Source organism: Vanessa tameamea, chromosome 26, assembly GCF_037043105.1.
Source record: "Vanessa tameamea isolate UH-Manoa-2023 chromosome 26, ilVanTame1 primary haplotype, whole genome shotgun sequence".
Classification (NCBI taxonomy): Eukaryota; Metazoa; Arthropoda; class Insecta; order Lepidoptera; family Nymphalidae; genus Vanessa; species Vanessa tameamea.
Window position 1 is genome coordinate 309,144 of NC_087334.1, and position 26,934 is coordinate 336,077.

The window sequence follows — 26,934 nt, forward strand, 5'->3', positions numbered from 1 at the left end:
GTACCAGAGCCCAGCGACTCCGGGGAGTCTACGGAAGCAAGCGAGGGAATCGTAGTTACGTATAAACTTGATATGATCAATTTTGAGACTTACTTATAAGTCGCGACCTGCGACGCACCCACGGCCACGCCTGCGACTGCGATGCGGACCCTGCGCTCGGTGGCAGAGGTCACTTTCGTCGGGACAGATGTCGGTCGAAGTGTGCGATCGAAATTAACTAATTTGTGCCTTTCCTTAATACATTTAGATAGTACGTTCTGCGCTTAGAAAATTCTGTGTTCGATTTGTCTACGAAATCAATTCCATTATAAAAGGGTGCAAGGAGAGGTCTCGCGGCGACTCGGACGCGACCGCCGCCGAGCCTCACGTATGTTACAGCGGCGGGAGCGGCCGGGGGCCGGGGGCCGGGGGCCGGGGGCCGGGGGCCGGGGGCCGGGCCGGCGGGCGGCCGGGCCGGCGGTCGGGTGCGGGTGCGGGTGCGAGCGAGAGCGTGCGCGGGCGAGAGGGAGGGGGGGAGTGCGATCGGCGGGCGCATTACATCGTGCTGTTATCCCACTCCAGCTGGCTGATGTTCCTGTACTTGTGCTGCTTGCCCGCCACCACTGAAACGGATACGGACGTCACGCTATTTTATTTGGTCGGAATCAAGTTGTAAGTTACAAATAACAACAGTTAAAAACAGTTTTTGGAATGATAATATCTATACACAGACATTATTTTACAATCGGTGGTCGGTTATTTTTCACATAAATTAGTCATTCTTGGATGCACAATTTTATGGAATTTATGATAAGGGATGTAATTAATTAATTAATGTGATTATGAAAAATTAATTACAGTTTATTTTATAAAATATTGAAATATTCAGATCCATAATTTACTATTACCAAATTTTTCTCTAAATCTATGGGTCATTGCAACTTATTCGTGCGCACAGAGAGAAATATCGCGAGTCATCCCGCTACCTTCTTCGTCCTCGTCCGAGGAGTCGTTGTGTTCGGAGTCGGACTCGGAGCAGGACTCGCCGTCCGAGCTGTCGGCCGGCGCCGGGCCCGCCGCGCGCGCCGGCGTCTCCTCCATGGGGTTCACGGTGATGGTGAGCGCTGAGTCGTCCCACGCCATCTCGCCGTCGTGCGGCGCGCGGGGGGCCCGCGGGCGCGCCGCGCGGCCCGGCCGGGCCCTCGCGCGCGCCACGCCCAGCGCCGCCAGCACCACCACGGCGCCCACGCACACGGCGCCCATCAGCACGGCCACGTTGTCTGCGGGCGGGTCAGCGTGAGAGCGTGGGGGGGGCGTGTGTAGCGGCTCCCGCGCGGCTCGTACTCACTGGAGGCGCGGTCCCGCGGGCGCAGGTCGAGCAGGCGCGCGGCGGGCAGCTCGGCCGCGTGCGCCGAGCGCAGCGCGTGCGCGGCGAAGGCGCGCGGCGCCAGCTCGGCCGCCGCCTCGGCCGCCTCGGCCGCCTCGGCCGCCTCGGCCGCCGGCTGTGGGGCGACGGCGGCGTGAGTACTCACTGTTGCGATCTATGGATCTCGATGTCAGTTTCGTTTTAAACGTTGATGAATGTCTCTAGCGATCGTCCCCGCTCACCTTGTCCCTCGCGACGTCCAGCTTGTCCGCCAGGCCGGACGGTCGCTGCGCGTGCGCATCGCCGGCCGCGCGCGGGTGGACGACGGTCAACTGCGAGTGTGGTAAGATCAGTTTAGAGCTTGGAAAAATTAAACGTACCCCCCGACCGATCGAGCTCTACAGTTTACAAGAAAATGTAGAGGTAGGGGTTATATTGAAGGTCGCCGTTATTTGTGAAATGTGTTATTTACGGTCTGCACGTATTCGTTGCTGGTGAATCGTCCGTTGAGCTCGGAGCAGGTCAGCTTGAAGACGCGGTTGAGATAGTAGGCGGGCTTCTTGTTGCTGTACTCGATCTCACGGAGAATCTTGACGGGACAAAGATTCAGATCAGTCAAGATTATCATTACTATTCATAATAATTTAAACAGATACGTATCAAAAGTCAAAGTCAAAAGTCAAAAATTTTTATTCAATATAGTATCTGATTCAACTCCATATTTCATGTTTTTTTTTTTGACATAATTCCACTTTTTGTTTTGTGCACGGTACAAAATTTCAGAAAATAACTACAAAAAAAAGAAAACGTAATATTTTAATGTTTAAGTATTATCAATAAGAAGAAACATAAATGAACGTAAAACTTTATCAAACATCGACAAACTGTGTTGTTTTTTTTGTAAAAGGGTTAACCGCCCGGTGAGCCGGCCGGCTCTCTCCCTAAGCACGCACCTGCTGGTAGTTGTGCACGGAGTCGGCGCCGGACAGGCTGACGCCGTCCCTGGTGAGGGTGGCGCGCACGTCCCCCACGGGGGGCGCGTCGGGGGCGGCGCCGCGCAGCGACAGCGACTCGTGGTCGGGGTTCAGCGCCGGGTACACCGACACCACGCACGAGTCCAACTTCTGGCTCTCCGCTTCTGCGGACACGAGACGACTCGAAATGCTGACCAGTTGCGACTGAGGGGGGCTTTCGACCGAGATTCATACAACTCGTACCTCTCATATTGTTGATAGTGTTTACGGTGTCGAACCACTAACCGACGGTCGAAATATTAATATGACTGCCTCGATTTGTAAACGTAAAGCCTGATCAATAATACCAAATTTGTATTTGTTTTTCCTTATCTATGTACCAGTAATCCATAAAATATCTTACCTCTAACGTTATCTCCGGACCTGGCGAGGACCTGCACCCTCAGATCCGGGAAGACGGGAAGACCGGCCCGGAAGTGGGCGTAGTCGCGAGCGGCGTCCGAGCTACCGTTCAGCAGGATCGTGGGCGTCTGGGGGGCCAGCACCATCACGTAGGACTCCGCCGGACGAGCCTTGATCACGCGGCCGTTGTCGCAGCTGAGGAGATCGAGGGGCTCGTGATTGAATCTCGCGAGCAATATTCGGTAGCGGGGGAGGGACGTTCGCCGTCGGTGGCGGCGCAGCACTCACGTGATGGTGGTGGCGAGGTGCACGTTGCGGCGGCCGGGCGTGGGGAAGGCGCGCGCGTCCCCGTAGGCCACGCGGCGCACCAGCGTCTCCACCTCGGCCGCGCCGTCGCCCTCCACGGCCACGGCGCGCAGGTACAGGTCGGGCGCCAGCGACAGCCCCTCGCGGCAGCGCGCGGCGCAGCGCAGCGCCGGCGCCGCCTGCGCGCCGCCCGCGCGCACGCCGAGCCCCGCCAGCCAGCCGCGCAGGTGGTGCTTCATGTCGCTCTCCGTGCCTGCGCGCCAGCGGACTTGCGTCACTCGACCGTTCCGTTTCCGAGTGTTCCGAGGAACCTTCGAGTGTTCCGAGTGGGACTCACCCTGCCAGCAGGCCCCGACGACCAGGGTGGTGTTGACGCCGTGCGCCGGGTGCAGGGGCCAGTCGTCGATCACCTCCGGGCCCTTGCCGTCGGGCGAGCGGTAGGGCTCGCCGTCCACGAACAGTTCCACGTTCGGGAAGCGCACGTTCACGGCGTAGTGGTGCCACTCGTTGTCGCATACCTTGACGGTTCCAAAGATTTATAATTTTTTCCGATATAATTGATCTAGTAGAAATGTATTTATTATTATTATACGTAATGCCGCACACGGTGTTAAATTATGCGTACCTCGGGCAGCTTCCAGCGCCATTCAGCGGGTCTGAAGATGTTCAGATCTCCCTCTCCGAAGTCCCTCCGCAGGAGAAGGATCAGGCGGCAGTTCCGTACGAATAACGCGTAGTGGTGTCGGTTCATTTCTGAAGTAGATTTAATTTGTCTTAACGAGGTGCTTTTTTATTTCTGAGCCATAAACAAGAATTCATGGTATAATATAAGTTTCTTATTTTTTATGGCAATTTTCATTTAAAATAAGACAGAATACAATCCGGTTAAATTAAAAAAAAGGGTTCGTATCGTGGTTACATAATACATGTCGTAGAGCGATAAACGACTGATTTTATTACAAGGAAATAACTCACTGTGATCATCGGCTAAGCAAAGCACGTGCTCCTTCCGGTGCTTGTCGTGGTCGGGGGGCGGGGCGTGGCGCATCCACGTCGACACCGAGAAGGTGCTTCCGAGAGAATGCTTCAGGATCGACTCTGGTACGATTGCTGATGTCGATTCGCCGTCGAATTCGAACATTTGCTCGCCGTCTCGCCCTGGAACATGCAGTTAATATTTAACAAGTCATCATCGGGTGTCTTGTCCCATTTGTTTGGACTTGGACATTCTGCAACATACTCCTGGCTAATGGCAGTACACCTTTGCTATGGTTTTACTGTTGGTTAGTTCCTCCCCACCATACAGGATTTTCAATATTCTCTTACCGTAAACTCCATTGTATTTGACCTAACCTAACTTACCGAATACATGACCGATAACATGACCGAACTTACCTGAATCCGGTTTCAGAGACTTGGCCCATTCGTTACCCACGCCGGGGCTCGGGAGCAGGTCGACTGTCTTCGAGTCCAAACCTGGAAGGAATTACGATATGATTAATTAGACATCAACAATGGCACTGGTAACGCGAGTCACACTTTCATTGTATTTCCGATATCAGATTCTCTTGTAATTTGGATCATAATGATTCTCACTACACAAATAACAAACCAAACAGAAACAGTAACGCCACAATCGCTTGCTATATACCATACAATATACAACGTATGCATTGTCCCATGAGTCGTTACCTAAAAAAAATAGAAATGCCATCTCTCGGCAAGAAGGTCTTATGTATATTCTTGATGCTTGAATAAATAAAAATAAATCTCTTTCTTCTTTTCCAATTATTGCTTTTCGAACCGGTGGTAGATTTTTGGCAATCAATGGACAATGTGGACGTGTGCTTCGAGATGATGATTGATATTTAATAGAGTTTAGTCCGCTTACCGCATATAGTCCGTTGTGAGTGCAAGGTGTAAGTGTCGCGGTCACACGCGACTCCAGCGCGAGAAGCCTGCAGGGTCACAGCAGCCTGGATACGCGTGACTCCGGGGCATCTTTCATCACTGGAGCAGGCCTCTAGTCTCGCTGCGGGGAAGAGGGCCAGGGGGCCGGTGCCGGGGGCGTAGTCGACGCGTTCCGCGAGACCTACAAGTTATTTAAAAGACCTTAAGATGCTACAGCATCAGTAAAACACATAAAAGGCTAAGACCCAAGTTATTTTATCAGCCGATCAGAAAACAAAACAAATTTTATGACAGTAAAACACAATCGAAAATTTTTTGTTAAATAAAAATCATTATTTAACTAAATCTGTCTTCAACCAAGATTATGACCTGCTGACAGAATTCACCACGACGGCTTTTGTTAACGAAGACTACCGAACTGGAGAAGATACTTTATTGTCCTATACTGTACGCATAAACACAAGTGCATTATTTTTTAATTCTCTATCCATGACGCGATCTGCAGTCTCTGATCAGTATGATCTGCAGTCTTACAAACTACTCGACCAATGAGGCGGTTAAAAGCATGCAAATGGTATATTTTAGAAAGAAATGCCTAATAAAACATTAATGTGTGTGATTGTGCTCACCCTTCCAACCAGCGCGGCAAGGTTTGTTGACCTTGATGGTGACCATCACGGGCGCGGACTGCATCATGCCGCAGTCGTACGCTGTCACCGACAGTATGTGGTTGTGTGATTTGTCGTATTCGAGCGGCTCTGTGTTGCGGATCACACCTGAGACAGAAATATTTTGAGAAATTTTCTTTGTACACGTAAATCAAGTAATTTTTGAAGTAACACATACTTCAAAAATTACTTGATTTAAATATTGACTAGGTAACCCATTAGAATTTACTGGCTGCTCGGAATTTTAACAGGAGCCCAGAACCTCCATTAATTTCATTTCAATTCAAATCATATTATACCCTGAAGTAATGTTATACAAATCTACGGCTGTACCCTCGTTATCGATCGTAAAGGGCTGGCTCCGGTCCCCGTCGTTCAGAATCTCGTATTTGCAGACGTCGCCGTATCTCGGAGTGCAGTCGCGGTCCGTCGCCTCCACGCGAACAACCTCGTCGTACAGCTTGCCTTCGTCCACGGAGCGTACGTACGCCGCTTGGCTGAAGACGGGCGCAAATTCGTTTACGTCCGTCACTGTTATGTGGACTGGTACACTGGAAGGAAAAGCTGAATATTACAAATTGTCAATGTATTAGGAATAGTCGAAGGCTTTATGGGTCAAGTTCTATATTCATTACGCGATATGTGCGTATATTTCTATCTAACTAAGGTATCTTTGAAAATCTCACTAAGAATTTAATTTTCCAGAGAGCATTTGAGCATTTGAGAGCATTTCCTCTATTGTTAATTAAATCGTCCGTCTGTCTGTAATGTCCAATTTCTTCTAGTTTTACTTGAACATTAATATGTAACAACTATTTAAGTAGTAAGACATTATTCCCAGAAAATAAGTCATGTTTTAGTAATAACTAGTACCGCTGATGAGACTACGCACGCTTTAAAACCTGTTGACGGCTTAAGGAGTTATCCAGGTGATATATAGATTAAGAACGGAAAAGTAGAGCTAACTTTTCTCCCTCGCACTCAAGTGGTACGTGACTTACGTGTTAGAGTAGGAACCGTCGCAGCCCACGGCGGCGATGTCGAACTTGTAGTTGCGTCGCTTCTCGCAGTTGAGCGGGTAGCGCACGCGCAGACGCGCCTCGTTTTCGTCAATCACCATTATCTAAAACAATATAAATATATACTATCTGTATTGATTTTATAAACTCGATATGGCCCAGTGAACATAAGAAGAAAGAAAGAAAGAAAAAACATTTATTGACATACACACATATAAAGAAAAAAATATATATATATATACAAAAATGGATATAGAAACAATATAATAATAAAGAAAAAATAATTAAATATAATTAATATGACACTTGTGTGCAGTCAAAAGGAGACAGCTCAGGCTATGAGAGATTTTTATCCCTCTGCTGATTTTCAGCTGTCTCCCTTGTAGCCACGCAATGACAGTATCAACTTGAAAAAAAAAAAAAAAAAGAAAAACATTTGAGGGGCACGGGACGCAAGGCGCAGGCGCAGGTTGCATAACATGCTCATCTTTATCAAACTTTGTAACTACATATCCTTGAACCACAGAGTTTCTTCGGTGAGGAAAACTGCATGTGATGGATTATAAATCTACCGCTTGTTTTTACAAATTCAAATTCGAGTAGTGCGGAAGAAAACGAGGCCTTAGCTGTCAGTTCACTTTTTAAATTGTATAATAATGTACAACGTTTCTATTATTTGAAGCTTAAATTGCAGCGTATTTAAATGTAGCGTCTATTCTGAACACAATATGAAGACGTTACGAGTCGGCAGCCGCGATTATTATTAGTGAGCGAGTTTGACGACTAATAGCGCCCTCGTCCGGTGCAGTTCCGCAGAAACATAAAATGACACGAGACAATACGAATAAAACAAAGCTATGAACGTTCCACGCTCAAACTTATTGCATTTCGAGCTTTAAAATAGACACTTTGAAGCTTTCATGAAAGCTTCAAAGTGCATCGAAATCGTGTCTTTATGAAGCGAGAATTTAAGCACGAGTTGAATCGATGGTACCCATAATTACTGGTTTTAATAATATAGTCGAAAAACAATAAAGATATTACACACAATAACTGTATATATGTACTTTTTTCTACTTTTATTGTTTTTCGCTTTTAACGACACGTAAAACTTGTACCAAGTAATCATATAATCTAATTTGCATTTTTTTGCCGTATTTACTCTTATTTTAATCGTCACACGCACTCTAAGACTAATGATCACCGACAATTTAACGTGAAGCGAGCCTTCGTGAGTGAATTGATCTACATACATTTGAATCAACATATATATGTATTTTAAATTTCATGTACTATACCCTGTTCAAGTACCCTGTTCAAGTACCCTGTTCAAGTTAGCTTGACCTTTTTGACAGACGGGCTCGTGATGGGAAACAGAAAATATAACATATATAACAGTCAATGAAACGATGGAATGCGTATTCAAATTAGAAATTTTTTTACTTTATTTTTCTAAAACGAGCTATACCAGCTAAAGAGACAAAACCAAAAGGACCCCCGTTCGTAAGAATAACTTAACAATGATCTTTAATAATGATTTTTTGTAATAGATATTTGTAACAGTTACAGCCTGTCATTCGCGTCTCTACCGTCCGACCGATGTAACATTATACAAGCGTCTATTATTTTCAGTGTTTCTATTTAAATTTTACTTTGACGCAATAAAAAGTCTTAATATTTTCGGATAACGCTTAAATATTTAGGGACTTTTGTATTATATATATTTTTTCCAATATTTTTACAATTTTTAAAATCATTACATTCAAAAAATAATATGTTCGTCATTGCAAGTTAGTGTCGATCAGAAAAATTTACATCTGTCGAAAAGATTAAAGCTAACTTGTACAGGGTATATTATCATTTTTCATTACAATAATATACCATTTTTATTAAGTTGCATTTCGATTTATATAGCGGCTTTTTAAGCATAAGAAATGATACCATTTGGTAATGGAATCAAAAAAAAAAACATACACGTAATATTGACTGTGCGTGACATCGGTACACATGAATTAATATCTACCAAATAAATGTTGCACATACCCAACACGGATACAACGAATGATATCTCTACGCGTTTATATAAACTTTAGATCTAAAACAAGTGCAACTTGCAATGTTTGTTTGAGTTTTTTAGTCGGCTGACTATTATACCCAAGTATTTATAAAAATACTCGCTGAATCTGAAACCGTCACCCCACATTGTACCCCCATCAAGAGGTGAATTTAAAAAAGTAGCCTGTCCTTCCCCAAGACAAACTATTTACAAACCAAATTTCATCTAAATTGGTTCAGCGATTTAAGTTTGCAGAGGCAACAGACAGTTACTTACATATTTACAATATTAGTATAGAAGTATAGATATATTATATTTTGCCAATGTAAATGAATGAAATATTTAACAACAAAGATAAGAGCACCCGGACGATTTGACGACGTTGTTAGGCTATACATTTGGGCCCTTGATTACTACGAGACCAGACTCGACACGGGTGACCACAAAACCTAACCAAGACCAATCTGCTACGTAAACTGTCATTACGACTGACGTCACAGTAATTGCATGCAGTGTCCACACATTTAGGGCTAACTCAAGACTTTGATAATTTGAGGAGGCATCTATATAGATCTAAATACAATCGAATGTGTCTGTCTGTTATTTCAAAATAACATTGTAAAAGATAATATGGTAATTTTACTATATAGTAAATCATTGTTTTTGTCGTAATTTTCTGTAACGAAGACTTTATGTGCTGGATCTATTTGCACTGATAAATGAAAACTTTTTGTAAAGCCTAACTGAACGAACTGAAAATACAAGCGCGTTTCGAAGGTTTTATATTATTCTTCTTCCGGTTCTGCTCAAGTCAAAGTATTTTCTTTCCCGATCCAATGGTAGTGTTTAATTCAAGTGTACAAGTAAAAACTATAAGTTACTGTGATGCTTCTCTATTGAATAAAGGAATTTGATACGATTTGATTTGTAATATTAGTAGCTGAGCTTCTCGAAGTCATCAGGTTAAAATTTAGACTAAGGATAAAAGATCTCCAAGACGCAAGCCTATATAATAATTACAATACAAACGAATCCTAAAAATGTAATCAAGACAAAGATATTCCCTAGACATTATCAACGGTATGATTTTCATAGCAGAAGTCTCTAATGACGGGTAAGCATAACTTAACAAGGACTGAATTTGTAAACAGCGCTTTATTAATTTACCCTTAACAAGAAGCTATTGTATTACCCGTTCAAGGTAAGCGAAAGTTACTTCCAATAAAAGACCTTGGTACTTATTTCTAACTTGGGTAAGTTGTGACTGCCTCGTTGGTCTAGTGGCTGTATTACATCCCGAGGCCCTGTGTTCAAATCCAAGATAATTAGAATGAAAACTATGAAAATAATTTCTAATCTCACACATATTCATTGGGGGTCCATACCGATTGTCCTACAGAAAGGAAACATATTTTTAATAGCTATGACGTCTACGGGCTTGGTTGGTCTCATGGTGGCGGCCAATGCCAGCCGTTGACAATTGCACTGTAAGCAATATCCATTTTTTAAAACTTCGATGCTATGTCATCCACGAAAACTACAATCGGTAATACCTTGTGCCGGTTACATCGAAACCCTCAACTTTCAAACCGGAACCAAGGCAAACATAGAATTGATATTTGACCGTACAATAACAGACGACCTGCCTCGTTGGTCTAGTCTAGCTAGATATGCGGTTGCAGATCTCGAGATACTGAGTTCAAGCCTCAGGTCGGACCGATAAAAAGTAATTAGGTTTTTCTATATTAAAATGCAAGTCTCGGAAAGTACGTTAACCCGTTAGTCCTGTGCCTGAACTCTTTCCGGTCGTGTCTGATTTGACGTCCCATTAGATTGTAGTATATAGGAATACGGAGTGCACATATGTTTATCATACACTTTCGCACTATATGTCCTGCGTAGACCACACCATCATCAAAAGACAGACGGCACAAAGGCACCTAACACACACAAAGGCAACAAAACACACACATACACATTTGGTTAATTATTTTGCAACAAAGATCTCCGTTTCATAAAAACTAGTTAACATTCAGGCAGGTATACAGGGTCCGCAACAATGAACGTTTAGAACCTGCAACACATAATTTCTCCTGGGAAATTCACATCTACGACTATAATAACTCAACTGCAAAATATCTGCCTTTTATAACTTAGACTAACATTCGTGAATTTAGTTAATACACAATAACAAACTTTATCACGTAGGTAATAAGTTCGTGGAATCCGTTCTGCGCCTTTCTCTCTTCCGTTCCTTTGACATAATATTCAATTTTATTTATTGCAACTCGAATACGTTCCGATAAAAGTTGGAAAAGTTTAAAATGTATCGTTTTAGATATATTTTACGTTATTTATTGAATGTATTTAAATGTGGATGGAAGATACAAAAGTATACGTCTGGGATTACTTGGAAAACTATCATTCATATGACTTGCCTGCTAATGTAGATAAATGAAATCTTTTACAGCTTTAGTATTATTTTCAACAGATACTTTGGCGTATTACAAGAACGGCAACGTTGTGTACATTCTTTAGATGAGCGAATTGCTTTCTTTTTAATTTAAATTAGGAATCCGATCGCATTAATACTATATTAGAGTGAACAGTAAGTGGTCACCACTATCAGTAGACTGACATTGTAATAGATAACGTTTCTTACAAAACAATTCACCAACAACTATACCCACCCCAGAATGAAGTCCAATCGCCAGATAACATATGTATATCATTCAAACCCTGCCTGTCACAATATCAATCGGATGCACTGACTACCCCCATGTTTAATATTCAATGATCTCATATAACGATATCGACTGATTGAAACAACTCCCCCTCCTCTCTTGTTTACTCCACCCAAACTTCAGCTGAATCACTTACGGGGACTATATGAGCTAAATGCAAGTTTTATAATGAAAAAAAGTATATGATCCAATGCAGTAAACCAAATGAAAAAAAATTATGATAATCTTCAGGATACATGCTAGTTATTTGTTATTTTGAAAACATGATGTAATTAATTTGGTACGACAGAAAAAAATCACAAACAATAATAACTATACTTATATACATTCAATAATTCTGGTTTTTTGTCAGATTATTCTACAAGCAAAATACTACTTTACCTCTTTGTCACTTTTTTAGTAAAATCAATAGATTTTTTAAAAATTAGGTATTCTTATTCTCGAACAAAAAGCGTACGCATGTGTGCGTAAACGCCGTGTACAGACTACAGCCATTGCCGGCCGAGGCCTGATGCTATATAGACGTGTCGATCTTTTCGCCGCAAGTTAAAATAGTGTAGTAGTAATTAGGCATTTGTTTTTTATTATATTATTTGTTATAAATTTTAATTGTGTAAATATGGGAAATAAAGTGAAACGCGTGAGGAAAACTAAAAAACGTTTATATAAATTAAGCGCCGAACATACATATGAACGATATTAAAAGGTAAGAGCATTTTATTAGTAAACATTTTTTTTTTATAAATTATGAATATTGAAAACATCTATTAGAAAAAATGTGCAACCAGTTCGCATAGAATCAGATTTTTCGAGCTATTCTTTAAATATTACGATAGAGTATTTGGTGAAAGAAAGGAAAACATTAATTGAGAGTGACTACATTCGATCCCCATAAACTCGATTTAGATTAGATTTAGATACATATTTTTTAAATACATACTTTTATAATTAATAAAAATATAATTACTAACATATATTTATTTTTTACAGAATAAAGAAAGTCGAAAACATTAACACGGAAGCTATTTATATTGCGTAAGAGTTCAATTTTATCGATTTTATTTATAATAGGAATTAAAGTTATGTATGAACTAATAAGTCGTAACAAAAAAAAATGTAATTGTTGTGTACCAGAGAACTAGAATATTTAGAAGTGTCATTTGTATTTTTTTTTTTTTGTAACGTCCGCCATATTGGATTGAATATGGCAGCAATTCATGAATCGTGCATTGTTATAGACTAAATACATGTGCCAACTTTCAGCTCCATAGCTTCAGTGGAAGTGGGTGTAATATTGATTGCAAGATTCCAGGACATATGTACATACATTCATACATACAAGTGAAATTAAATAAAAGATTTAAATTAAAAAATTAACACTAAATGTTTTTTTTGTAGTACCAAATATAACATCTTAAGTTTAATTAAATCAGTTTTATTTTTTAATCATTTTAGAATAACAGTCAAAAACAATACAAATAATTCTAATATCCTATCTATTTTTATGAAATTTATGATTAAACCTAGTATGATTAACCTAGTTAACCAATGATTCAACCAAATGTGTGCGTGCGATCCTCAAGGGCACTTAGCTCTTGTAGTCCCTCTTAAAGTATTGACTTTTGAACTTACGAAACGAAAGTTAGCGAAGTTTTCGTTAAGTATTTTACGGTCGGCTTATAATCAAATTAGTTCGACGAGATCTAGGATTTATTATCTATTAACGTTTGTTAACTTCGTAAGTTTAACGAATACGTGATTGTAATTCAGTTTTTGTCAATATTTATGTCGTCATGATTAATTTAACATTCTCGTTCGTCTAGTGGCTAGCACATGCTGTCGACCCTCAGGTACGGACTTAACCACTTTGGCGCTTTGGGCGAGTCCCGCATTTTACGCCCTTTGATTACAATTATAAAAAAAACCTACGAAAAGTATACTCTATTATGTCGATAGACAGGGTATTCCAATTGAGTGGTTAAAAGTTAAGCTGGCTCAAGCTGGAGGGCACCCCGTCTTGTAGACTTCAGTGCTTTTCAGAAACAGGCGCTTCGACCCCAAATCCGGCGCTCTAGACTTACGAAAAACACTTTATAATTTGTCCAGTTAATTAGTCTTGGTTGAAGTTGGACGCCGTAACAGAAATTTGGACATTGTTATGCGTTATAATTTACCGGACCGACGCGACGGCTACAGCGGAAATAAAATTAATATTTTCATCCCGTGTGATGTTTTTTCAGCTTAATCACCTGTCATTAGGGCGCCGTGACACTGGCATTAGGGCGATCAGCTTTGCCAGAATGCTTCCATTTGTGTAACTTCATTTGATATTTATCTCGTATCTCTAATTTCCTGAATGAATTTCTCGTTCTACCTGACACTCTAAGCTCTGCGTTTTGCGAAATCGTGTATGCGTCTTGCACTACCGGTCCATTATTGTTTTTACAAATACTTTTATTGATAAATCTTAGTACATTAAAATTACAGTAAAATTTCGAGTTGAATTTAAATTATTAGGTACTAGGATCACATGATTTGAAGGAACGCTCGAGTGTAAAGTATACATGTATTAGGTACGGTATGGCAGTTCAATTTCGTTATTGGAACGCAGATTGAAGATTAATTTAAGGAATGGTATATTTCTAAATTCAATTTAAATCTAGGACTGTGATCAGTGATTCACGGAACAGCTAGTATATTATTGGTTGAATAAATATATGTATGTGGTCGAATTGTAATATACATAGCTGCTCAGTGCATCAGTGCGATAGCCGTTACTGGTGCGAAACCATGAGTACACGTAACTTAATAGGCTACACATATAACCCAAAAGTTTTATTTGAAATCGTACCGAACTGTGTTCCTAATCAAGCTCATCCCAGCGTTCAAACAAACAAACATACTGCTCTGTTTTATAATATCATACATTTACGAGCTGTTTTACATAACACGTGTCCGTACGTCGTACAACGAGCTACACGACAGAGTCTTGGCAGTCTCTGTTGCTTATCCTAATACTATCAGTGCCAAGTTCGGAACATTAGCTGTTATTAAGATCACATTAACATCATCTAAATCCTCGGATCACATATAACCATAATGTATTAGAAACTCAAATAGGTATAATTAAATGGATACGATACGAAGTGAACAAAGATTTTTGTAGGTCGTCTATATCAGTCACCAGTCAACGAAACGTTAGGGAACGAGTTTGACAAATTGATTTAACTAAATAAACAAGAAAAATCGTCATTATATAAGATGGAATTCGAATAAAATTATTGAAGCTAATTATTGAAGCTGCTCTGCTATTCGGTAAGAACACAATTCGCATCTCACTCGTGAATGATGAAAGTCGACTTAAGACGATATGTCATTTTGTAGGTATCCTTTAAATGGTTTATTTATATTGTAGCGAATACTACTATTGTGTTCTAGTTCTATTGTTCCTTACATTGATAGAATATTGTTCCGTGATATAAACGTACCTCAAATGGCGCTTCGCCATGGTGTTTGTTGTTCAAGATGAGGAACGAGCAGAGAGGACCCCGGGCGCGAATGGCAGGCGTCACCTCCACTAACGTCTCGTTTTCGCGGATCAGCCCATGGTAGCCTTCGTCTGGTTCAGCCAGCTCTAAATATGGAATGTCTGTAACAAGGAAACATATGCCATTATATATTTGTTGATATGAATGATATAAATATGTATTTTAGTTATTTATTGATTACCGTCCCATGTTCTCTTTGCTCTTAAGAGATCTATCACGAAGCATATTTGCAATTCCATGATTTATACGAGTGTGGCGTCATTCGCCTAATCAATACTTATATTATAAATGCGAAAGTAGCTGTCTGTCTGTTAACTCTTCACGCTTATGTAGTATTAGATAAACCAATTTTGGTGAAATTAGGTGCTGAGATAGTTTGAATCCCAGAGAAGGGCATAGGCTACTTTGTTTAATATATGTTGACGGTTTGTGTGTTTAGATAAAGTTTTATAAATCTCTATATGAATGAAATACTCTGACTAAACTTTTAATCTTTGATTGTATGTGATGTAAAATACTAAGCCGCTAAGTACTAAGTAGGCGCTATTTCAATGACAACGAAATTAATAAATGCTATTTAGTGACAATGTCACTTTGTAACATAATTCCATATAAACATTTTTTTTTTTATATCCGAAATCTAAAAAACAGCTACTAAATGGGATTTTCTGTCCATTTACGTAAAATAACGAATGGCTGCCTATGTTAAACATAAGAGTGGAAGCATTCGTTTTATCTTGATCTTAGGTTTATTTCTTTGGTTCCTCAACAATTGTACACACCAAATAACTGTCAGGATACAAATTCACTCATTCATCTTAGTTGAATTATTACCATAAAGCACAGACAAACGGACAATCGCTAAACTTCAAAAAAAAAAAATGGACAACACATATATTACTCTGATCCCAATGTAAGTAGCTAAAGCACTTGTGTTATGGAAAATCAGAAGTAACGACGGTACTACAATCACCCATGCCCAAGACAACATATAAAACTAATGAACTATTTCTACTTCGACTCGGCCGGGAATCGAGCCCGGGACCTCGCAGTGGCGTACCCATGAAAACCGGTGTACACATTACTTGACCACGGAGGTCGTCATAAATAATCAAAAAATCGTCGTCATAAATTATCAAAAAAAGAATTATCAATTGTACAATTTATACTAATGAATCGCGTTTAGGTTCACTTAGGGCATAGATTGTTAACACGAGCTTCCGTTCAACTAATATAACCTTGCAGTACTCGTGAAGGCTCTTCGTGGACGCATTAATGCACAGATGCAACTGCTAAAATATGGATGAAAGCCGCAGACGCAGCCCCTGCAATTTGGATAACAGCCAGGCGCCTCGTGCGGCCACCGCATATGTATGAAAATTGTTTACATGTAGGGAGTAATTGGAATTTTCAACCGGCTACAATTTATCGTTTGACGCTTCAACGAATTGCCGTTCTGGTAACTTTTTCTCGGACCGTCTTATGATCTTTACTGATTATATTTACTTATTTAATTTAAATTTTGCCGTTTCATAGATTCAAGTCATTTGTAAAAAATACATTGGTAAAGAAGGCATATTATTCGATACAAGATTATATTGATGATAAAAAAGTGTGGAGTTAATGCTTGTTGACTTCCAGGCAGGAGACATAACATACATATATAATTGTATTTAACTAACATGACTGTATTTTTAGATGTTGAAAATGAGTAACTACTGAGTTTGTTGCCGGTTCTTCTCGGTAGAAACTACATTCCGAACCGGTGGTAGCTTTACTTTAAATAGTTTGTTAAATGACGATTCAAAAGTGTTTGTAAAAGCCTACTTGAATAAAGTATATTTTGATTTGATTTGATGTTTATTATTTTGTTTAAATATGGAATCAATTAATGCAATATCTATTAATTTTCCAAATGAAATCCGACCTCGATAACAGTCAAACCCGCCAATAAAATCAGGATTTTGTTAACGTATCCAAGGCGATGAAATCGATATCACTAACAGAATTATTTTATTTAAACTGGCTTTTGTAAGCAATTTCAATTATCGTGTTACAGGAATAAAATAAATGTAAAACTACCACCGACTCAGAAAGTAGACACGGAGAAAAACCGGCAAAACAGAGCACGTAAATATACCTTTATATACCGATAATTGAAAACATATTTAAATATCTATGAAATTTTATCGAATCCAATCAAGATATTTTGTTTATGACTCCAATACTGACAAGGGACTTTTAAAACTTTCGACCAAACAGGTACAAATTTTATTTTATTCTGTGTTAGATAGATCTTCTGTAAACAAGGTCTTCAAATATTTGACGATGAAGTCTACGATTGAGTTGTCTTTCTTATTTACGTAATCGATACCGATGCAAATACCAGAGACGTGGAATCTAAAGCGAACCAGCAGATCTAACTCAAATTTGTTCTTTGCACACATTCTGAAAATACCTTAGACGTCGAACAGCAGCGGTCTAGACAACAAATACCGTACAAGTCTTAAGGTTGGCACATCGCTCCGTAGTTTATGATTATTTAATAAAATAAAGTAAAGTTAAGGCAGAGCCGAGTTGGCCTAGTGGTTAGAACGCGTACATTTTTACAGATGATTGCGGGTTCAAACCCAGGCAAGTACCAGTAACTTTTAATTTGCTTAATTTGTGTTTATAATTCATCTCGTGATCGGAAGTGAGGAAACCTGTACGTGTCTAATTTCAACTAAATTCTGCTACATGTGTATCCACCAACCCGCATTGAAGCAGCGTGGTGGAATATGCTCCAAACTTTCTCCTCAAAGGAGGACGCCTTAACCCAAAAATTTAACACCAAAATTAAATTTTACATTCCGTGTTTTGTACATACAGATGTAGATCTACATTGATATGATATATTGATATGAATGATGAATATACATTAAAATTTAATAAATTGGTATCGACACAATCTTTCTATTGACAGTTGTGACGACTAGACTATGTGGGCTGTATTATGATAAGTGGTGTCCATAAACGGTGACTATCATGTTGACAGTGACGTAATAGATATTAATGCCAATCCTCTAGTTGTAAGTAGATTTGATCTATCAGAAATCTCGTGACTGGGAGAGTGACTCACTCAGATATTATGAATTTTTAATCTATACTTAAGAAAAATAATGTTTTTGTAATTTTACCTGTTAATATACCTCTGGCTTACTGGATAAATACATCTCCCGTAATGAATCTTGGAGATCTCTTGGAGATTTTTTTGGAATTTATACCACCACGCTGCTTTAGTGCGGCTTGGACTAATTCGGCGTTATACTTTACCAACGAGGACGATATTATTATAAACACAACTAAATACCACGAACCTACAATATTTGATTAAGATCATAAGTTCTCTCCACTCGGCATCTCGGTTTTCTGTATAAAAAGTAAGCAAACCTACTTGAAAAGCAAATTTGAAATGACCATTACTTGCACCTAAAATTATAATAACATTAATTTCTACTACGAAGTTCACGGGGAGTAAAAATTACAAGCGACATTAAATGTACATTTATACATAATCAGTTTAAACGTTTGTAATATTAAATATTAAACAAAACATTTATCCACCAGAACGTCCCGTAAAAATCCATTCCGCCAGATTTCGTCCCGGTAAATTTAATAATCGCGCCCGTATTCTGGGCCCTATAACCATAACGAGCGATTACGAGTTTGTCCCGGTTAAAACATTTTCCATCCATTTTAATGCAGTAAGTATTAACGGATTAATAAATGATCGTCTATGTCTTTAAAGAAATGAGCTATCTATATATGCATGTATATTTATTATTATGGTCTAGTATTGTGAGAGATTTTAAGAGGTTCAATTTTGGTCACTATCAGTTCAATCATGGCCATTTTCAAGGGAGACTAGTCAACAAGATACATGATACACAAGTGTGTGCAAAAACACAGATGCACTCTGTTTTCTCACTGATGGAACAGCAAATACGACACAATACAAAGGAATTAAGGTGCTTTTTGAGGGACCGCGTAACCACTTCCAGTCAATAACTTTTTTTATGACCCGACCCGATGTTTAGAAACTGGGATTTTGGACCCTAATAAGCTAGCCATGAGGCGCTAATAAGGCATGAAAATTGATATAATTAAAAACGGAATAACCTACAAGTCTTCTCCACGATCTTGCCCAGCTGTGGGAACTTACAGGCGGCTAATTTACAAAATTGTAGCATAAGTAATAGTTCGCAGAATTATCATATAGATATGCGACTACATGCGGAGGTCGTATCTGTGTTGGAGAATATAAATCCCTGCATCAAATTTCACATTCGATTAAAGGGAACACTTTCAGAACAACTTCATCGGTTATTCAAGTCGACTCCTCTAGAAAATCACTATCGTAAAGTTGACCCTCGGATCAAACCGGGTTTTACGAGCAGTGACAGATGGCATTGGGTGCTTGTTTACAAAAGGATTGGTGTTTCAGACAGCGCGGCCGTCTCGAGAGCTACATAGGCTCGTTCATATAGAATAATGGAATGTTAAAACATTTCACTAACTGACAAATCACTGCGGATTTTTACTTTAACTCTGTTTTTTCTCTTTCTGTCATAAACAACTCCTTAAACAACAATAAGTGTTAAAGCTGTATATATATTGAAAATTAAAGATTAATATTAAAAAAATATTGATATGATTATTGTCCCGTGATCGTATATATATTTATTTCATTTCTTACACTACTTAAAACAAAAGTCAATAATTTTGATTTTGAAAGTGGGATGCACAGGATAAGAGTTTCTTTGTTTCTCGAGTCAATTCTAGAAGAGTCAGATCATGTTTACCATAAAAATGCATTGTCATCAGAGTTGAACCAATATATAGGATAAGAGGAAGTGGTTATAATTCAGCTGGCAAGATTTGATAAGCAAACTAACAAACATTGCAAGTTAAATCAAAAAAATATAAAAGAATGAGACGGAAGTATCTGCACTCCCCGACCCCCTCCAACCATTGTCACTACATTGCACAGAGATATTGTCTCGAGTAGATTCAGAATTTTATCTGTGGATTCGTATTGAGCTCACCCTCAACTTTTGGGCATTCACAATGACATCTCATTACATGTTCAAATTTAAATAGCACTTTAATAGCAGTTCGTTACGCGTTGAATTTACATTTTCACGGAGTTAGCAATTTTGTTAACCTCTCGTCTAAAGAGCTTATACTTTGCTATAATGCGGTGAAATGCGTTGTTGTTAACCTACACTAAAATTTTATGCGCCCCAGTTAGCGTTTATAACATATGCGGGTTAATTAAAGTTGACATGGTACATTTTTTATACTTCATATTAATAAATATGTATTATTGTGAGTACGAGGCCTCTTAGTTGCTGGAAATATAAAGTTGCTTTTATACAGTTGTGAGAAACTAATGGTTCATTCGATTACGAAACGTCGCTCTTCATAAAGTTTCGGTTCAATAGCTTAAATAATATAACTAGACGCGATAGACGTTATTGCTCCACCCCTACACTCCCATGGGTTAAGTCTCTAAAACCTTTTTCAATAAATCTAACGCAAAAAGATTTTTTCAAATAGGCCAATACCAGTCTAAACATATAAGATTACCATGGATTTACGTCCATTTTGTGCTAATTGAACTGCTTCTGGCCAATTAAAACATCATCATCATAACCACGTTTTTTAAAAGGATTTTTTAGATATAAAACTCTTAACGTTCTTCCTTTAACTTCTGTTAACTTTAGTTCAGCTTCAAATAGGCATACCATTCCTTAATTTCAGAAATTTTAATTTTAAGTGAAATACGTTATATATTTCGCTGTACAAGGCCAGTTGAATCAATATTATCAACTTAAAGGTATTGTGGGTCACATCTGATGATAAAGAATTAATTCAGGTCAGGCTTCGTGGTTCGATAGTACTCGTTAACGTTTACGGCACACAAAATCGATGAATGAAAAATAATATTCCGCCGGATATATGGAGCTAGTGTCCGTTTACGGGTTTGCAACTTTAATCTGACCGAATTTCTACCTTAGTGATAAATCTCCAAGACAAATTAACTGCCCAGGTGATATTACAAAGTTCAATTGTGTGTGGTAACATGGTTGCACTCTATACCATCTCTCATTTGCAGTCGAATGTAACCACAGGCGTAAGGGGTATACATCTACCTTTTTCGATGAAAGAAAAAAAATATAAGACACAGCAATTTAACTCGACTGAAGAGAGGCATACTATCAACGTCTGATTATGCCTTCAATGCAACTGCCAAGTTTCAAACTAAAGGGAAACTGAGTGTTTGGACCAAAAAATAAATATATTCAGGATCCAGTATTTCATTCTGCAGCCGTAGTGTCCTCATTTACGAACCAGGTCTCAAAAGTGCCCGTCAATAGGTATAAGATAAGTATTGGTTTGTAATATCCTCATATAGCCAGTTACGTATCAAGCAAAATGTCTTAATGTTCGTCAATAATCGTTTGGTCTTAAATAAATATATATGGCTCTTATTCTCCTCCACGAAAACATTTCATTTTTGTTTGAAGATGAAGGTCACTTATTAAAATGTTTTAAAGCCGAAGTGGATAATTAGATTTAATTTTTTAATTTTTTTGTACGGTGTATTAAAGAGGAAAACCTGTCCCATTTTGTATAATTTCCTCCTCACACCTGCACGAAGTGAGGCTTTCATTAAAGATAATTCTACATTTCAAACAATTCATTAATTTACTACTGTTTAAAATGTATATGATTTTTTATTTCCTTTTTTAACTAAGAATAGATCGTAATACCTCAGACGACAAATATAATTTGATCAAAACCTAAAAAAATCTCCATCAGTAACTAACAAGTAATGCGAAAAAATAAGTACTAAATAAACTTTCGTCTTAAGGATCGATACTTAATAAGCCATATTTTCATTTTAGGACTTTGAAACAATAAAAATACCTCAAAACCGCTTTTAATATTTCCAAGTGATACAAGAGCATTGCAAGAGCAAAAACTTTGGTCTATTCATTATACTGGCGCCCAACGTGGGCCCGACATTACATTTTTCTCATTACTTTTCCGGAAGTCAGCCTAACGGAGAATATATTTTAACAATAACGTTCCTGCTCTGGTCCAACGCTTCGAGCCGTTTATTGGCATATTTTTCAATATCTTCACAATGATAACATATACGAAGGAACGTTTATACGTAACAGTAATTAAAATTTCTTATTTCTCGTCATATTACATAGCAACGTATAAAATCGAGTAAAATTTTCTGAGCGTATTTGAAATATTTATTTGATCGACATAAATAATAATTTGTTGTTAATATTGCTGGAGGAATATTATCAGAAATAAGTCTTGCGAATATCCATAATATATATTCTATTATATACGTCTTGACTGAACATTAACGCTGAGTTAAATACTTGCAATAAGAAACAATATTTTGTACAATTTATTGTGAATTAATTATTATTATTAATATAAAGGAGCTATTTCTTTAAGATGTTTATCTTAATCACGAAATACATTATAAAGACAATCTACACACATGAAAACTAAATGATGCTTGCCCGAAATAAAACCTGCAATCATTGCTTCAAATTAACTTTTTCTGACATCATTCATTTTGTGAAAATCAAACCATACTTAATTTAAATATACACCTTTCAATTAACTATATATTAAATAAGGATATATGAGAACTCGCAATTAAAGGCTCGGTATGTGACGCGGATCGCAATTTATACGCACGTGTAGATCTGAATGGTGGAAATATTGCGTAATTCAAGCGAATAATTTATCTTAATATGGGAACAGTTGTCAGTCTTGATGATGATTATACTTTTATTAGATCTTGTGTATGAGATATACGAGTCTCGTTCAGCAGATCTTCACTCAAACGAAATAATAATAAGCTTTTCAGCTTAACTCAATAAATGATAATAATTTCTAATATCAATCTAAGATGTCAAATGTAATAAAAGTTAAGCGAGTTCCTTGATAGAATATCGATTACGTTTATTGTATGTAAATCGATATGTCAATGGATACACTCCGACTAGAAATTCACAGTCGGTGACATTTTAGAAATGTTGACAAAAAAATGAATTGCACCATCGAAACGTGGTCGAAAACATTCAACTATGTTATAACTTTGATGGTTCTAGTACTAACTGGCATTTACTTCCTTTCGCTTTAAAATTAAGCCACATAATATCAACACTAAAATACGACGTTTAAAATATTTTTTTTTATGATGGGACACGTGATATGACAGCGGTCAGCGATCACCCCGATCATAGAGAATGGAGTAAGTAATCATTCCTTGATGCGCTACCAACTTTGGCAACTAAGATGTTAAGTCCGTCGTGCCTGTAGTTACAATAGCTCACTTACTCTTCAAACCAGAATACAACAATACTGAGTTTGGCGGTAGAATATCTGATGAGTGGGTGGTACTGACCCAGACGGGCTAGCACAAAGCTCTACCACCAAGTAAGTGTTCTCTGCCACTTGCTTTATTAGGTAAGTGGTGACGTCTTTACTAGACGTTGTTAAGCGGGTGTTTAAATAGATACTGGTTTATCTATTACTGTAATCACTGATTTGACATTCGAAAAATAAAATACAGCATTGTTTAAATAATCACCCCTAAACAACACAAATAGATAAAGCCACTGTCCTTTAAATCTCATAGAATTAGAGTACATAAAACTACATTACTTAGTCGTTAGTACAGAGAATAATTTATCTCTATAATATTAAAGTAGTATTCACATACAAATGATTTTATTTAGTCCACCCAACTGTATTCATTGTGATAGCAACTTTTTACTTCAAGGACCTAAACCTAGAAGCTGGTTTATTCAGAGACATTTCGTGAATACTTGACGAGGGTACTCAAGAATTTCTGACACTTCACCGCGATTGCTTGGCGACAGTATATATGTATTTGAGAGGACTGCCTCTAGAGCTGATGTAAGGTTCTAACGTTACGATACAATTTTGTTTTATGTACTTTTTATGGTTAGTTAGATGACAGAAAACCATGTTATCGCTATCCACAAATTGTATTTGGCAACTGTCGACTGTGTCCGAACTAAATAGGCCCTGTAACTACAAGGCCCACTCACTACTTTTTTTAAAGTTTTTATATATTTTCTTCTCGATTATACATACGTATAAATCTGTAATAGACCAGCATTTTTCTGCCTATATTTCAAAGACTTTGGTTTTATTTGATATAAGAAATCTACATAAACATACATAAATAGCATTGGCTTTATTCCACTTTGTTAAAACTAGACCCTAGAAAACCTATACAATAAAGGTATATGATAAGTTGGCAACGGTTTCCTTCACGATATATATTGTTTCCGAGTGGCAAACATTTGAAACAAAAAACGCCTGATTATAATATGTTCCAAGAAAGAACGAGCACGTTTCGGTTGAGCAAAAACCCTTTGACTTTTTGAGTTCAGTGTTCAATCTCAGGGGTTGAGAATAAACAGCTATTTTCATTTCGCGTCATTGTAATCATGGCTCTGTACGACTACTGAGGGTTGTCAACGAAATGAAACAAAACTTAAAAATATCAACGAAACAAAACTTAAAAATATCTTTGTGAAAAAACAAAAATTCTAAATCTACAAATGTGTGATTACGTTTTTCATATAAATAATTTTCTTACATATCTACTAATTATATCCTTATGCTTGATAATGTAATAAGACCAAGATTAACACATTAATGAATTATCAGATGACTTTTTGTAATTCTACATTGTAAAATTATTTTATTATTTTAAATTTACTGTATTTATATTTGTTCTACTCATATACTTGGCAGCATACTAATAAACAAATATTAATACAATAAACTAACATGACTGTATTTTTTCGATGTTGAAAAAGAGTTACTACTGAGTTTCTTACCGGTTCTTCCACCCGAACCGGTGGTAGCTTTACGTAAGATAGTTTGTTAAATGACGATTCATAAGTGCTTGTATAATCCTACTTGAATAAAGTATATTTTGATTTTAGATTTTGTATACACAAATATTTGTACGTTCAAAAACGTGTTTTTTTCTCTCACCAATATAAATATTTTTAAGAGCTTCAATGTTTACACGATATATGTATGTATGTATGTACGTACCTACCAGATAGCGTACCTACATTGGTTAGCTAGCAATACAATTGTGTTTTGAATCGTTATTTTATTTATTGTTTAAAATTAGTAGGTACATTTCTAGCGTCACATCTATTTAAGAGACTTAATTTTAACTTGAACTTCACACGAATTCCACTTCCTTGACAATGTCACTCAGTTTTCGTTCTACAATAATATCGTTATTAGGTTTAAATACTATTTTCTCATTAAAAAAAAACAAGTGATTCATTTACAATGAGACATTTTTTTTTAATCGAATTTCTAGTTACTTTTTATTCGGCTCGCGTAGAACTAAAATAACTTTATTATTTGAGAGCGAAATGGGCAACCCTAACGTATAGTGATACGTGTGTACATACGGAGTAAGCTAACACCGCGCTGTTATGACTGGGAACGGCTACAATGGACTTCGTTTCGTTAAGTACAGTGAGAGGCTCCCATGATACTGTGATCCCTGTTCCGTTGGAATAAGGTTGTGTTGATAGCATATCGTTCAGTGTACCGGCAGTCGGCACTGAGTTAGGTTAGCTTGTTGAAAAATATCTTTAGTTCGACGTTACCCTTTTGCGTTTACTTTTAATAGTAGTTTTACTGGTTTTAATATTTTTGTATGTTTACATTGTACTGTACCGTTTGTAGTTTATATTTGTATGAGGTTGCGTGAATCTGAAGTAGTGGATACACTCCAGAGTAATATCATGCATATTCTTGTATTCTCAGAACGCTGTGTATGTTATATTTGATAGGCGGGGGTTTATTGATATGACTCATCAATTAACCTCCTTAACAAATAAGACACGCGGTATTTCTATGCTACAGACAATGATATGAAAATATTGTCGTATACTAAAATATAACTGTCACAATGTAATAAACTGGGGCTTACCCCATGATAACAAACTTTGTGTATTGGATGTATAGATCGACAATGCTTTGTCTTCTTCTTATGAGTATTGAAGGACTTATCCCATACAGATAACGGAAATAAGTGTTATGATATTGTATTATTGTAAATAATCCAACAGTAACTTTTGTCTAACAGTGGTAATGGACAAAGGTCTCCTCTCTAAAGGTGGAGGTTCGATGCTTATTCCACCATACCTAGCCAGAAAGACACATAACCCAGCAGGAGTTGATACACATGTGGCAAAAAAGCCCAACATGCACAGTTTTCTTCACGATTTGTTGCTTCACCGCTGAGTACGAAATTAATTTCATCTTTTAATAATACACAGTAGTGATTCTGATCTAAAGAATCTTCAAACTGATATGACAGAAGTAAGACTTTATAATACAAAAAGATATATATACGCATTCTTCGTCTGAAATCTAGTCTATTTCCCAAACAGAATCTCCAATACAATACAATACAATACAATTAAAACAACAACCTAAGACAAGCGAAGCGTTTCAACTACGTTTCTACATTATTCATACATACCGTAGTTGTATTCCGCTACATTGAAACTTGCCTCGAAATTGTTACGTTTGAAATCTGTCCGTCCTTCGCATCGAGTGTTGTTTGTATGCGTCCCGAATTTATATGTTTGTATTTACAGCGTTGTGACGTAAGCACGCTGACTAAAAGTCGAACACAATCACAATCAACCAATTCAATATACTTTATTCGAATAGGCTCTTACGAAATCTCACTCACAAGCACACATTCTTACGTCATTTTAGAAGATCATATTAAATGTAAAGCTAACTATCGTTTAGAATCTAGATCCCACGGAGAAGAACCGGCCAGAGACTCGATACTAT

At 38.0% G+C, this 26,934-nt stretch overlaps 1 protein-coding gene across 1 annotated transcript in view; it reads right to left on the reverse strand.

The window, feature by feature from the left end:
- Positions 1-443: 443 nt before the first annotated feature.
- The window catches only part of LOC113404851 (calsyntenin-1), a 198,206-nt gene continuing 171,715 nt past the window's right edge, over positions 444-26,934 (reverse strand). Inside the window, exons 2-18 of the mRNA XM_064219117.1 lie at positions 14,914-15,074; positions 6,608-6,729; positions 5,940-6,157; positions 5,568-5,714; positions 4,919-5,119; positions 4,423-4,503; positions 4,003-4,185; positions 3,653-3,780; positions 3,365-3,545; positions 3,010-3,280; positions 2,723-2,916; positions 2,299-2,483; positions 1,818-1,934; positions 1,588-1,677; positions 1,328-1,460; positions 966-1,259; positions 444-602 (exon numbers count right to left, since the gene is read on the reverse strand). Coding sequence (XP_064075187.1) covers positions 535-602; positions 966-1,259; positions 1,328-1,460; positions 1,588-1,677; positions 1,818-1,934; positions 2,299-2,483; positions 2,723-2,916; positions 3,010-3,280; positions 3,365-3,545; positions 3,653-3,780; positions 4,003-4,185; positions 4,423-4,503; positions 4,919-5,119; positions 5,568-5,714; positions 5,940-6,157; positions 6,608-6,729; positions 14,914-15,074 — 2,774 coding nt within the window. The 3' untranslated portion in view covers positions 444-534. The remainder of the gene's footprint in view (positions 603-965; positions 1,260-1,327; positions 1,461-1,587; positions 1,678-1,817; positions 1,935-2,298; positions 2,484-2,722; positions 2,917-3,009; positions 3,281-3,364; positions 3,546-3,652; positions 3,781-4,002; positions 4,186-4,422; positions 4,504-4,918; positions 5,120-5,567; positions 5,715-5,939; positions 6,158-6,607; positions 6,730-14,913; positions 15,075-26,934) is intronic.